This window comes from Pteropus medius, unplaced genomic scaffold (assembly GCF_902729225.1).
Source record: "Pteropus medius unplaced genomic scaffold, Ma_sr-lr_union100, whole genome shotgun sequence".
Classification (NCBI taxonomy): Eukaryota; Metazoa; Chordata; class Mammalia; order Chiroptera; family Pteropodidae; genus Pteropus; species Pteropus medius.
The window spans coordinates 41,603,293-41,618,663 of record NW_024349800.1 but is presented as its reverse complement, the minus strand read 5'-3'; the positions used below and the strand labels follow the sequence as shown (position 1 = coordinate 41,618,663).

Genomic DNA, 15,371 nt, shown 5'->3' with positions numbered 1-15,371 from the left:
ATCTCTTTTACTTTTTTAATTCTTTTTCATTTTTATTTATTTTCGACAAATACAAATGGTATGTATTTAAGGTGATGTTTTGTACAATGTAATGCTTTGATATATGTATACATTGTGAAATGATTAACATGATCAAACTAACATGTCCGTCACCTCCCATATCAACTCTTTTTCATTCGAGCACATGTAAAGAAAGCATATGAAAAAAAGAGAGAGGAAGAATAACTAATTACTTCCAAGATAAAACCTTAAACTTTTCATCTCCATTTGACTTTAAGATTATGGTCTGGCTACAGAACCACTCATATAGCCACAAAGAGTTTTTCAAACAGTAATCTATGTAGTTTAATAGCATTAGCCATTAATAGCTGTGTGACTCTAAATGAGGCATCTTTAGCCCTCTCTTATATTGCCAAAGGAGAATACCTCTTTTCTTTCATTTTCCCAGAATCGATGACATAGACAACATCATCAATGGTTATGGATGTCTCAGCAATATTGGTGGAAATTATAATCTTAGTTACACCTATAGGAGGTTTTACAAACACAGCCTGCTGCTCTTCACTGGATAAAGATGAATGAAGTGGGTGAACAACACATCTGAAAGGAAATAAAAGCATTTAGTGTTCTAACATAAAACACTGAAATTGGATTATACTGGGTGAATTTCTATTAAAACTAATAATATCACACCAAGTATCAGCTGTTTCTCTACAATCTGTCCTCAGGGCCCAGCTCTTCCAAATAGGAATGTTCTTTCTGATCCTTACAAAATATTTACTCAGTTCTATGAACTAAAAACCTTGCATCGACTTGAGAAAAAATGGAGTGTAATTCAGTAACAAATAATCAAGAGTACTAAATAGTTGATATTCTACAAGTAACAGGTCTAGAACATAATAACCAGCAAAATATCATTTTTTCTCTACCTTTAAATCCACAGAAAGAGGCAGAGACTGTGATGTATACTAAAAAATTTCATTCTTATATTTCTAAGAGTGTTCATCTGTTAAGTAGTTGTCCCCTTAGATATAAAGACACACCCAATGGTCTTGCTACCAGAATAGGAACTGTTGAAAATTATTTTTTCTCAAAATGACAGAATTTCCTTGTTGTTACTAATACTAGTTTCTCCTATCTCCCGTATCTGGCAAGTGAAATTACATATAATTTTGCTGAGTCGCTATGCTAAGTAAAGAGAAATATTTTTATTTAATGGAATGGGAATGATTGATTTCCTGGAATGAATAAGTTTGTCTATTTCCCAGCTGGCGTATACAAACATATTCTTGAGAAGTGACACCAGGGTCTAAAGAGGATGATGACTGTGAAAGAGACCTTTCTGGTTACTCATCTTCGAGTATAACTGCAATAGTTGACTGAGATATAGAAACCAATCAACTTACCGATTAGTACGTCTGTTGTTGAAAAGAGAATTAGACTGTAGCTGTTCATAAAGCATTTTGATTTCTGCTAGTCCTGGTAAAAATACAAGTATAGCACCTGGGTATATAAAAAAAAAAAATCACTTTGATAAGTGCAAAAAATGAAAAACTAACATAGATTATAATGCTATTTTAAATGAAAAAATGTAATGATCTGAGATTTTTCACTGTCACTTTTCTTTGTAAAGTCCCAAGGCTTTAATAGATAACGAACTTTTAAAATGCATTTTCTGACTTAATAACTACAAAATGAATGGGGTATTATTACCTTTCCACAACAGGAAAAACTGAAGTTTGGAAAATATAATGACTTAAGTTTATACAAGAGTCATTAGCAAAGCTCTTTAAATATATTTTAATACGCTGGCCACTGACAGTCTGTTTTTATAGGAAGAATTATCCTTCTAATCTTTTAAGATAGGAAGACTCTTCTATTACTAGAAAAAAAAATCCATAAACATTTTACTGGAAATGAGACAAAGAAGCTATAATTGGCCGGCCAACCTGGTAACCTAAATTCAGATGTATGTTGAAGCAGCAGCACATTAACTAACCAGGCCATATTTATGCTTTATGGGCTTTTAAATTTTACATTAAAGAAAACAGGCAGTGATAACTGATTATAGTGTATTTCTATACCAAGAATGATCACTCAGCAAGTCACCTTCTTTTGTGCTTTATTCAGAGAGGAAATTGATACCATTTTCACTAGCCCCTCCTTTAAACTCGCAAATATTTATTGGGTGCCTGTGTCGCCTCTGTGTTAGGTGCAATGGAATATAAAAAAAAGATCTGTCCACAAGAAACACATGACCTATTATTGATCACAGTTATTCTCCCTACCAAATAAATAAGGAATCTAAATTATTACAAAAATGGAACTCTGAGGTAAGAGAGGAAAAGATATCTTTTATTGTTGGTATTAACACTTCACAGTACATAAAACATGTCCACATATATTATCTCATTTGATCCTTGCAGCCACCTATAAAGAAGGTTATTAGTACCCTTAAAGTTACTTGGTAACTTGGCCAGGTCACAGAGTTAATGAGAGTGGAGTCTGGGCAAAAATCTAGGGTTTCTGGCATCAGATCCATGCACTTTCCATTACATACTGTGTGTTACTCCCTACTAAAATAACCACAAGGTTTAAGAGTGGTACAATAATCTATACGGATGCAAGAAAATATTTTGTTTATATTTTTGTGTGCTTTCTGATCTGTTCTGCCCTCATGGTTTGCTTGGCCATCTGTATCAGGGATAGCTTTAATATTCACAAATATATCACTGACTCCTTAATCACTACATCTACTTGGCTTTGAATTCAAGTAATTTTCTAACATTTCTTTTTGTCTGTTATGCTTGATTTCTTTTTCCAATAATAGTCTTTTCCTTGAGGATGAAACAAGATATTCGGTCCAATGATAATGTATTAGCCGATATTAGCTACTTGCCAAGAGATGAGAAACAAAGCAATTTAATATTTTCATGTGGCTCGCATGTCTCTTTAGAAAATATCATATAATGATTAAAGTCTAAGCAGAGGAAGGCATCCATTCTAATTTCTCTTAAGCTTTGTGTAATGAGCACATCATGTAATTGTTTGACCTATTATTCAACTTAACGATCACTCAGCATTGGCTGCATCTGTTCGTGCAACATCTATCTACTCTATATCTAAATATTCCAGGCACTGTTCTAGGGTCTGAGGAATACGGGGGTGCACAAGAAACGTTATTCTTAAGGAGCTTACATTCTATCGAAGGAGATTGTCAATAAGTATAACTATAATTTTGGATAGTGCTAAGTTCTATAATAAAAATCGAAATCAGTTTTGAATATTATGATAGAGTAAGGGGTGGGACGAGAAAACAGTGTGGTCGGAGAAGGCTTCTTTGGAGTAAAAACATTTGACAGAAACCTAAATGATGTGAAGGATTCAGTTATGAGACGATCTGGGCCATTCATTTGGGGGATGAGGGACTGCAAGTGAGGTTAAGAAGGCTGCTGGGATGGGAAGATAGAGAGTAAAGGGAAAGCAGTCATTGGTCTGTGTCAAAACAGCAGTAGTAGTAACAGTGATAATAACAATAATAATGATGATAAATATAATTATATTATCATTATTTAGAGGTAGTATCTACTGCGCATTAACTATATGCTAAGTACTTTATATAAGTTTTTTTTAAAATCTTCAAAATAGCTTTACCTAAGCGGATTTATTACTGTCTTCATTTTACAAACAAGGAAAGTGAGGCATAGAAAAAAAGATAAGGACTTTATTCAAGGTTAGAGTACTTGAGTAGCAGAGTTGGGAAGTTTAGATTCCAAAGCCTATGCCCCTAACCCCATTGCCCTGTGGCCTCTATGTACAGAGTCTTCATGTGATGGAAACACTCATTACGAGGCTCCCCTTTACCCAGGGATGGGGTGTTTAATATGGGATCGGCCAGGCCTTCTTTTCAGCTTTCTTCCTTTTGGACTTTGTATTGTCAACATCTTTTTGCTCGGTGGGAGCACAAGAGTGCCAAGCAAAAACAATGGGTGAATCTCTAAAGGTGAAATTTCCCCCCAATAGCTTAATAAGCAACTTTACATAGAACTGGGGGTGGATGTGGGGGGTGGGGACGAGGGCTCCAGGAAATGAGGCTGTCTCTACAGTGCCCATGGTCTCAATGAGTAAGTTCCTCCTTCCCTTTCACCATCTCACACGTAAATGAAGACAAGAAGCTGTTACCTGGAGGGTAGGAGTGCTTTCCATCTACAATCCATTCTAACAAGGCCTCTATTAATTCAAGATTAACCTTTTCAAAATCCATGATGGACATTGTTTTGATGACTGATTTGCTAACCCCTGAAAGAAAGGTAAAAATCAGAAGGATAATTAAACCTTATTGAAGAAGATATAAACTCACCTGTAAACTAGGTGAGTTTCTTGATGTGATTTAGTAACATAGATGTTCGCATTTAATGTACTGAAATGAACTTTTTTCTTTCAATCTCTCAGAAAATACATGCTTACTAGAACTACTCTTTACTTGAACAACGACCCTCCTGGGAAGGCCCCAATAGGCCACTTTTCTCTTCTTTTTTCCCCCTCTTTTATCCATCACATAGTCATTGACGATTTCAGTCTTAGAAATAAAATTCAGTCAAATACATTTTAGAAACCCCTTCCATATTCAGTCGAGTCATGAGTCAAATCAGATTTGCAAGTTCAGGTAACTGGAACCCACGGAAATCAATGGGCAGAGACCAGAACGTTCACCAGCATCTTAACAACAGTGACTCTTAACCTTTATATTTGTTTGAGAAAATGATAAAAGGTATAGATCCTCCCTGAAAAAATACATGTGATTTTAATGGCTTCACCAAAACCACTGAAGTCTATCCCTAGACTTTTGGGTTAAGGGTCTACAATTTCCTTCTAATTTACCTGAGGCCTAATAAAATATACTGTTTTTTGGGTTGTACTATAAGCTCTAGTTCTTTGAAAAACATATAGCACATTCTTGGTGAGACCAATTCTCTAAAGACTGTTGTCCTTTCTTCCTGGGTCCTCTTAATAGTTCATCACCCTAAATATAGCTTGACTGGCACAAAATAACTGTAGTTGGTATCAAAGAAGGGAAGCTTCCAGTATTAATGCTGAAAAGTCTGAAGAGGAGCCAAAGTAGTTTCTAAACAATGTTTCTCTGGCAGAGCAAACCCTATGTTGGTCAAAAATGAAACAAAGGAAGAAATAAGATACACGAATAAGGGTGTGGTTGGGTGTGGAAGGTTAAAAGGAATCACTTTTGTCAAGGTTCCAAAGAGCCAGACTTTTCAAAAAGAAGAAAGGATCAACTAACTAAAAAAGAGGAAAGGAAGTGAAAATCATTAAAAAAAATTTTTTAAATTGAGCTTGGGAATATTCTTTAATTTTCTGAATAGTGAAAGAGTGCTGTGAGCAATTATATCAAGTCTTTTTTTTACAAGGCAAGGGAGGCTAAGAGAAGCTAAGCGATCAGCTCAGCATCATACAGAAGCCAGTGGCAGAGCCAGGTTTCCTGACCTCAAATCTGCCAACCTCCTTCCTTAGAAAGGAATTCTCAAAAGTGCTTTCTGAACTTCGGCAACCTCTGTTACCGAACATACTTTTCTAATTTCTAACACTCTAATTCCTTGAAGATTACCATTTCCTATGCAGGACTGGGAATACAGTCTTTGGTGGAAAGGGAAAAAGGAAAACTCACTGGCTTCCCTATGAAAGAGTAATAGAGGAATGGGGGTCCTTACTCCTTGAAGAGTAAACACTTTTTCGGGGGAAGGACTAAGAGGAGTTGGGGTGGCAGTCCAGGAAAAAGAGAGGAGGAAAAGCAGCTGAGACCTATCTCTGGTCTAGGCTTTAAGGAAGAAAGCAAAAGTAGTAATCTTGAGGTTTTTGTGGGTTCAACTCAGCTTATACATATAGAAGACTATCTAGGAACAAAGAATAGCTGAGTGAGGTCTGGCATGGGAGGAGGGAGCCCCTAACAATGTATACAAAAATGGTTAGCACAGGGTGGTCCCTCAAAAAATGTTGTTTGAAAATCCCATGAATAATGCTAAAACTAGCGGGTGAATTTTGATGATATTATAGGATATTTAAATAGTCTCAAATATCTCTTGACAACTGACTTAATAATTATAAAGGAAATAAATGGTAACTACACAGAGGAGAAACCTAGCTGATATCACCTTAACAACGTGATCAAAGTTAACGCACCAATGATAGGACAAACCAGCATCACGTGCCTCCTGATACACTGTACCAAGAAGGAATGTATTACATATTGTATTCTTATAATAAAGTAAGCTAGAAGAAAGAAGACGTTATTCAGAAAATCATAAGAGAAAAAACATTTATAGTATTTATTTCTAAAAATCTGTTTATAAGGGGACTCACACAGTTCAAGCTCATGTTGTTCAAGGATCAACTGTAGTTATCTTTGGCATAACTGTAATATTCCCCAGGAAGCACATTACCTTTATAGCGGGCCAGGAGCTGCTTAAAATCCAATTGTTGATCAGGCACTGCATCTCTGACATAATCCTGATCCTGAAGGTGAAGGGAAAGCCTCAGGTCTTCTTCCACTTCTTCAAATGCAGTTCTGTTGCGCCTTGCTTTAAGCTTCTCCTTTGACATCTGTTTCATGGAGCGCGTATATGGGCTCCCATCCTGTAACACATACCTGAGGAAGGAAGACAAAGGGATGTGTCTGTGTGTATGTGGGTCTTTTGGTGAACAAAAATATTCACCTATTTTTATGTGTTCATTCAGGAGAAAACTGTTCTCTTTCTGCTGAATTCATGTGCTATTCTTCCACCAGTTCAGGATTCTGCTGGCTGTGCCCTATTTCTGGTGAGGAACACACTGGAATGCTTTTGGCTCTGTTTTAAGAAAATTCTGGAGGCAGTGAATTTGAAAAAGTGAGAGAATAAATACAGATAAACTAGTTGATGATGATTTTCCTAGAGGTTCACATTTAATGGAAGTGGAAGAGGGTCAAGAAAATAACAATTCTAATAAGCTCCAAAAGTTTGTTTATTGCACACTAGAGATCCACTGTTTTTAGATTTTACTTTGAAAATATTGTACCATTAAACAAATACAGCATTGGAGTGAGAGGCTTATTAAGAATGAAACATTTATTAGTATCCTGGCACTCTTGAGATCAAATAATTCTGTTCTCAAAGACTTTCACCAAACCTTAATTAATGTCTTCCTTACCTTGTCACAGCAATTGCATCTTCCAGAAAAAACTGATCAACAGGAAATGTACGACCTGGAAAAACAAATAAAATAGAAAGTAAAATAAAATAAAATAAAAAATAAAATAAATAAAATAAAATAAATAAAATAAAATAAAATAAAAAGCCCCAGAATACCTGTTCAACTATTTTAAAATAGTTTGTATAGCAAAATTATCTTAAAGCTTGGCACAATACGGTACTATTTGTTCTGTGGCCTTAAAAGCATATATATATTAAAAAAACTCCACCATCAACAATGTTTTGATGATAGAAATTAGAACAGGTAGATTCCAGTTAGTAAAGAAAATAGAAGTGTATAGGGGGAGAGATCACTTGCTAATAAAACTTATTTTACCTTTTTTTAAAAAAAAGGTGTTTAGCCTTTCCCGCCCTCCCCTCCTGCCCCACGGGGGACTTTTAAATATTCAACAACTGTATTCTAGATCAAGCATACAATTTCTTCTTTAAATCTACTGTCAATATCCTCTATAACTAGAACAAACAGTACTACTATTCATTAGTCTGTGCTTCTGAATTATCCCTTGGCAATCAATTGCAGAAGGATAAACCAAAGCCCAAGGTGATAAATTAATCCTATAATGAGACTGAAAGCACCAAAAGAAGACAGACTATCCAATTTCACTTACTCCCAGAGTGGACCAATATCCAGAAATTCAGCAGAATCCACAATGAACGAATATGCTATACACAGATACACCTTCTTTCTTTATGACAGGTTACCACTATAAGCTCATATTTTGATGTTAAACACAATGGAACGCTAGAAATGCTAATAACCTAGACTTTTCAGAACAGCACGTATAAAATAGAAATCTCCTGACTAATGGACATAATGTTGCCTCTTTATTAATTTCGTTATATGGCTATCATTTCGTTATAAAAGAATCACTTCTCTAGAAAAAGGAATAAATATCTATGAATTTATATCTCAATTTAACTTTAAAATAATTTCATTTGCTTACTAGAACAATACATATTTAATGATGCATTTTAATCACCTGGTATAGTAATAACTGGGCAGGAACTGAAATATTCTGAAAAGAGCTCAGCATTTAAAGTTGCACTCATCAGAATAACTTGAAGAGTTGGTCTCTGCAACACAATATCCTTCAAAACTAGCAGCAAGAAGTCACTAGAGGAAATAAAAGAAACTGAGGATCAAAAAAATTCAATAAATGAAAAGAATAAATTTTGATATATTTTGAGCAAGGAATGTGTAAGACCTGTGTGAAAACAATTATAACACTCACAGAATGATGTGTTATGTGCCTAGCTGTGAAGACTTAATATTAAAGAGATATAGATTTCCCCTAAACAAACTAAATTCAGTGTGGTACCAATCAAAATACCAATAGGATTTATCATTACATTTGATAATTCTACTTGACATCTACATATATATAAAGAGACATATACAAAGGTTTTCATTATGGCACTGGTTGTAGCAGCAAAACAGTGAAATCAACGTAAATACCCCTCAACCAAGAAATGGTTAATTATAATATCATCCATTCTATGGAATAATGTGAGACAAAATAAAGGAATAAGGTAGAGCTCTAAATACTTACATGAAAACATCTCTATGACAGTGTTAGTGAAAAAAACCCTAAGTGGTAGAATGACATGTACTATAGAATAGCAATACCCTAACTGGTCTCCCTGCTTCAGCCTTTGCCCCTTGAAATCTGTTATCAATACAGTGGTTGAAAAATTCTGTTCAAATGAAAATCTTATGGTGCTACCCTTCTACTTATAATCCTTCGGTGACTTCTTATTGACGTCCTCACTAACAAGGCCCTTCTTATTGATGTCCTCACTAACAAGGCCACATTTCCTACTGCTCTCCCTCTTATTCATTTGGCTCCAGTCATACTGTCCTCCTTGCTGTCCTTTAAGGCATGAACCTCAGGTCCTTGCTTATGTTATTAATCTGCCGGCAATGAGCTTCTCCCAGATATTCATAGAGGTAGCTCCCTCACACTTCTCTCAAGTCTTTACTCAAACGATACCTTTTCAGCCAGACTTGCCCTATCTACCCTATTTAAATTTTCAAATGCTACCCTCCCCTGCATTTCATATTACCCTTTTTCTTCTTAGTACTTGACATACTCTATATTTTACTTATTTATCTTACTTATTGTTGTGTTCTCCAACTAGAATATGAACTCTCTGATTTTGGTTAGTTTGTTCACTACTTCAGTATCTAGAACATAGTAGATGCTTAATAAATATTTGTTAACTTATTAAATGACTATATCATTTGTGTAAGAAAAAAAGGTTGGGAAACAAAAGTACCTCTTCCTAACAAAGTAAGCTTATATGACAATGTATAGTAGGACATAATCACGAATCTGATCAATATAGTTATCTCTGGAGACATGGTAGGGAATGGTTTGGGAGTGTTAAGATATTATATCTGTATCGTTTCAATTTTTAATGAGAGCATATTATTATACTATTTAATTCTCTTTAATTATATTTATGACTATTTTGTTTCTTTTTTAGGTAAAAGGAAATAACATAACAATAGGCAAATGGTTAACTAATGGTAACCTCATACTTTAGAATTTCCTTATGCAATTATTAGTATACTAATTTCAAATATAGTTCATGCTATCATTTTAACTATTAGATCAAAAGCAGTACACAAAACTATATAAGCCCAGTAATGTTTGTGGAGATAAATCTCTTTCTCTACCACTTCTCTCCAATTCCTAATATACTCCCAGAAGAAAAGAGACCAAAATCCTAACATGTAGTTAGCAATTTTATAGGTGATAGAAATTATTTTTCTTTACATTTCTTTGGTGTTTTCTAAATGTCTGAAAATAATCATGTTGGTATCTCTACAATCACAAAATTTGTTTAAAAATTTTAACACAGTTGTAACGTTTCTATATTCAACCTTTAATTTTGGCTGTATTTTTACTAATCTTGGTTCCTAGATTTTACTCCTATTTTCTGCTTTTTCCGATCTGAGCTAGTAAATATTCCCCTACTTTTTCTTGTAATTTCTACACTCCTTCTCCAAAGACTGGGAATTGTAAATGTGTGAGACTCCCTTCTCTAATGTGTAATTTCTCTTTATTCAGATGTGAAAATACACTGAATTTTAAACTGCTGATATTCTATAGATCGTTTTATAGGCTTTACAAAAATCTTTCTCTTTTTGGGAACAATACTGCAGCCAGAAACCAGATCCAGTGCTCTGCTTCAGTTTCTCTGGGTTTGAGGAAGTATAAATGTTATGAAACCCCTGAGCTATTCATTGTATTCAAAATTACACTGGATATAATTTCCTCTAAAATTTTAAAATTTATTTTTATAATAAAATTATTTTAATATTATTAGTCTGGTTGAATATTTCATTTGATTTCCTCTTCCAAGTTGTTCCTTGACTGTTAAAAAAAATTTTTTTTTTCAAAATTCTATTTGAACATTTAGCTGCAAAATGACATTATTTACCCTCCCCCCAACCCTTGGTTTTCTGGAATCTCTATAAAAGATTATTTGCCCCTCAAAGATTCTCAGTGTTTTGTGTATAGTCATTTAAAATTTATTATTGTCTTGTTCTAGGAATTCTTTCTTTTTATTTTAATGCTCTTTTTATATGAGTCTGCTTTTCTTCAGTTTCTAATTACTTCATATTTCATATTTACTAGTATATTAGGATATTTATTTTTTCTAACAAATAGTCTTCTGGTCATATGTCTTCCCTGTTCAGTTCTTAAAAACTTTTTATCAGCAGTAATTGGGGCTTCAAGTTGTTTCTTTTATTTTTTAGTTTTGCTATTAGCTATCGTCTACTGTGTCAGTCTACCAACTTAACTTGGATTTTCTTCTCAAGATAGTTACAATAGTACAGTCCTTTTTTGGGAAAGTCTCATAATTTTCACAGGATCATCTCTCTTTTTCTCACTTGTTTTTTTTTTTTACTGTCTAGAGCCTGATGCACATGACAAACTATGATTAATGCCATCTATTTACCTGGCCCTTTCTTTTAAAATATGAAGAATTTTGATTTTATACCTCAATGCTTTAATGCCTTCTAATTCCATTTAACTAAAAACCAAGTGCTTTATTATCCATGATGTATAAGGCCCTGGAATATCTGGTTCCTGCTTTTTCTACCTGACACTTTTCTTGTCATTTACTACACACCAGCTATACTGGCCTTCCTCTGGTTTCTGGACTCACGAAGCCCCTTCCCACTGCAGAGTCTTTGTAAATGCTAGCCTTGCCCCCATTTGTCACATAGGACTCCTCCTATTTCAGGTTTTAATGTAAATGTTATCTCTTCAGAGAGATGATCTCTATCTTATGCGTCTGTTGTCTGAAACAGCATCTGTTTATTCCTTCATAGCAATTATTCTAAATTGTAATTATTTATTTGTGTTTACTTGTTCGTTGTTTTTCCTACAAGACCATAAGAGATAAAAGAGAACCATATATATTGTTCGCTATAGAATCCCCAGGAATTAATAGATCACTTGGTATTTAATACAGGCTCAGTAAATATATGAATGAATGTCAGGACTGGATGACTGGCTAAAAGAACTAAGAAGGAAGCCTATATTGATCAATCCATCAGCTACAGCATGCACCACGTCTGTAATTCCTGCTTAGTCCAGTGCCTAGTTCAGCATGATGCCCGGGAAGGTGTTATGTGTCTCTTATTAGATGATGTCCATCTAACAGGATGACTCTTCTAGTGATGAATATGTTCTCTCCTGGCATTTTTTTAGTATTATAGGCTCTGGAGACCAGGAAAGCAGCTCCTCTTCTCTAACTTAGGCCTTCTCTTGGCAAATTACCTTTATTAGGTCTCAGAAACTGAACTGGAAGCAGAATAAAATTCTTTCAGCCATGTCTTATTTTATGTGTGCTGGTATTCATTTGGAAAATCTTTGTTTTACCTTTCTTCTGTCCTCTCATGAACTTCATCAACAATGATATGGGTGACCCCCTGTAGAGTTGTATCCCCTTCTAGCCTTCTCAGAAGCACTCCTGTGGTGCAGTATAACAGTCTGGTGGCTGAAGACTTACATGTAAAAGAGCATGGAAAGCATTCATGACATTTTTGAATAAAAGGAACACTTTCCTAGAGAAGCCATTTTGAATGAATAGGGATGAAGAATATTGAAAACATCAGTAGTTCCATTTAATATAAACCATACTAACTGCAGTTTCTTGCTGGCAACAAGAGTAAGAGCTTTTCTACTTCATATCAAAATTTTAAGGTTAAGACTCATAAAAAACATTCAAAAATTACTATAAAACATAAAACAATAGTGACTGATAAAATTAATTCTGAATTTGTTCATTCCTTATTCAGTTAAATGGATTAAGTCCTGGATTTAACATCAAAATAGCATTTACCAGGTCACTTCTGCCAGTAAAGAATAAAAAGTCTTTATAGAGGAAGAAAGTACACCCAAGTAAGAGTTCTTATTCCAAAATATTTCTAAAAGGACTGAAGTATATTCCAAATTGCCCATGAATCTCCAGACACCAAGAACTCTATATACTTGAAAACTGTAAACTTCTGTTATCGAGAAATAAGCAGTGCATGCAAACCTTGACACTCTCTAACCGGATCTGGTACCCCACAGTCAGACCCACTCTTTCTGCTCTCTCTTTAGCAACACGTTCTGCGACGGAGATGGCAGAGATTCGTCGGGGTTGGGTACAGATGATGTTAGCCACTTTCTCCGGTGGTCCGTTCAGAGAATCATCCAGAATAAACTGTGGAATCTGTGTGGTTTTCCCACATCTGTATGTCAAAACAAATAGACCTAAAATGAGAGTTTTCAAGTGCTAGTTAACTTAAGAAGCAATTGCATGCAATGAGGAAATGAGAAAGCTAATTAGAATAAAAGCTGTTCAGCTTCATCTATCTACTAAACCAACCTACTAACTTATTACCTACAGCTGATAACTCTTAGGAATTTGCACTCAGAATCCTATTAATAGTTTACTATCATCTGTAATAAAGGGACTATTGAATAGACATTAGATTAAGGTCTATAAATACCTCTAGGAATGTGAACTTTACATATGAATCCTAAAGAAGTAGGAGTATTCTCTTATGAATATTAAAATACCTTATATTTTTCGCTTTGATGTGTATTAATTTGGCTATAGGTAAAATGAAGTAAGAAAGATAAGAAACTACAAGGCACAAAGTTACTACTATATCAGTGAGTCTGGGCACAAATGTAATTATTAAACTGAAAACCTCTGAATAGATAACTAAATTATATCTGCGACTTGCCCCTGCTAAATAGGTTTGGGTAACATGGAGACTGTAAAACAGGAAAAATAATGTGCCCTAAGTTGTTCTTAAAAGAGCAAAAAAGTGCTAGAGAAATCAGAATAAATTTAAAAGATAAAAAGTTTTCAAGCTAAAAGCCTTCAGCTAAACCTTCTGCCTTAAAATTATCTCAAGGCAGAGGTATACAATGTCTATAAGTTCCTAGATGTATTTCTGATTTTTGTTTTCGTTTTTTTTGTAATTTGGCTCTGTTGGCTACAGATGCCGTGGTATTAGCTCTTGTGAAATATTATTTATTATTTGACAAGAAAAAGCACAAATAACACCAGCTACTGACTTTTCAGAAGTAGAACTGGCTATGGTAACAAGGGTACATACATATTTATAGATCCAAGCTGCATTATGAATAAACTGCGTTCTTACCCAGTCATACCACTTATAACAAGTACTTGGTGCTTGCTCAACAATTTAAGAATGGTTTCTCTTTCTTCCCAAGCAGGGAGTGATTGTCTTTCTTGCAGAATTGATTGGAACTGTCTGGAAGCCTAAAAAAGTAAAAGATAAGGCATCAGTTGGGTTACTTTGAAATCACCTTTCATGAAGCTCTGAATGTGGAATCCCATAGTTAGACCCACCCTTTCTTTCTTTAACAATTTGTTCAAAGACAGAAACTGCCGAGTTTTGGGGGCTGGATGCTAATGACTTTAGTCAGAAGGCTGCTCAGACAATCAGCCAGAATCAGCTGGGGAATCTGTGTGGTTTTCCTACATCGGAATAAACTAAAAGATCCTGTAAGAGACATAATCCCTTCTTGCCTAGCACCTATCCAGCTCCTCCTAGCAAAACTCTATACCAGCGTGGTCCAACAGAACTTTTTGTGAAGATGGAAATGTTCCATATTTACACTGTCCGCTATAGCAACCTCTGGCTACTGAACACTTTGTTGTGGCCAGTGCTATTAGGAACTGAATTTTAAAATTTTATTTAATTAATTTAAATTTAAATAGCCACACAAGACTGGGGGCGACCATATTGGACAGCATAGTTCTATACAGTATCAGATTTTTACCAAAATCAATAATAGTAGAACATTCTCCAACGGGTTCTTTTTGGCCAATCATCACATCTGTGTAACTCAGCCTGACATCTAATGGCCAATGCTATATACACAGCACTATACATTAAAACTGTGGACGTATTTTTGAATAATGTAAGAAATTTATACTAACACATCGTTTTCTACATATAGTTTTATCACATAAATTTATTACCTCTAAGCACAGTGACAAAATTGAATATGTACATTTTTGTTTCTACCACCTTATTATTTATGGTGTTAATTTCTACTCATTTGGGCATTCTATGGCTATTGCACTATATATGTGATAGTTTTACACTGTGTCAAAAATCAGAATCACAGAACTATAGAACCAGAAGGGCCCTTAGACAACATCTCTAATCCAATCCCTAAACTGGTTAAGCAACTCGCCTTTGTCCACATCCAACTCTGCCCTAACAGTTTACTGTGGATTCTCTGAGAACAATCTTCATGTGAATGGGGTAAAAACAACATGGGCTTCAGAAACAGAGCATTAGCTTGAACTTCTGGGTTACCACTTACTAGCTATGTGACTTCGAGCAAGTTATTTATCCTGTGAGCCTTTGAAATAGATGAGTCCTTCCTTATCTTTCTTTTCTACACTGATTTCTCTAATGTAAATCACAGTATTAATTTTCCTTTCATTTATCTGATTGTCTATCACAGTACCAAAGCCACATGATTCTAAGAGTATTTGGTATATATGTGTGTGTTTTATTATCACCAGCCACTGGATTTCCCAAAACTATCTAGAACA

General features: G+C 34.8%; 1 protein-coding gene across 6 annotated transcripts in view; it reads right to left on the bottom strand.

Annotated features, from left to right (window-relative positions):
• The window catches only part of DHX57 (DExH-box helicase 57), a 49,447-nt gene that overhangs the window by 18,052 nt on the left and 16,024 nt on the right, over positions 1 to 15,371 (bottom strand). For all 6 annotated transcript variants that reach the window (XM_039887367.1, XM_039887368.1, XM_039887369.1 and 3 more), the window contains exons 7-15: positions 13,939 to 14,060; positions 12,819 to 13,014; positions 12,158 to 12,282; positions 8,240 to 8,373; positions 7,198 to 7,252; positions 6,453 to 6,658; positions 4,183 to 4,299; positions 1,407 to 1,503; positions 427 to 600 (exon numbers count right to left, since the gene is read on the bottom strand). In XM_039887367.1, the coding sequence (XP_039743301.1) occupies positions 427 to 600; positions 1,407 to 1,503; positions 4,183 to 4,299; positions 6,453 to 6,658; positions 7,198 to 7,252; positions 8,240 to 8,373; positions 12,158 to 12,282; positions 12,819 to 13,014; positions 13,939 to 14,060 (1,226 nt within the window). The remainder of the gene's footprint in view (positions 1 to 426; positions 601 to 1,406; positions 1,504 to 4,182; positions 4,300 to 6,452; positions 6,659 to 7,197; positions 7,253 to 8,239; positions 8,374 to 12,157; positions 12,283 to 12,818; positions 13,015 to 13,938; positions 14,061 to 15,371) is intronic.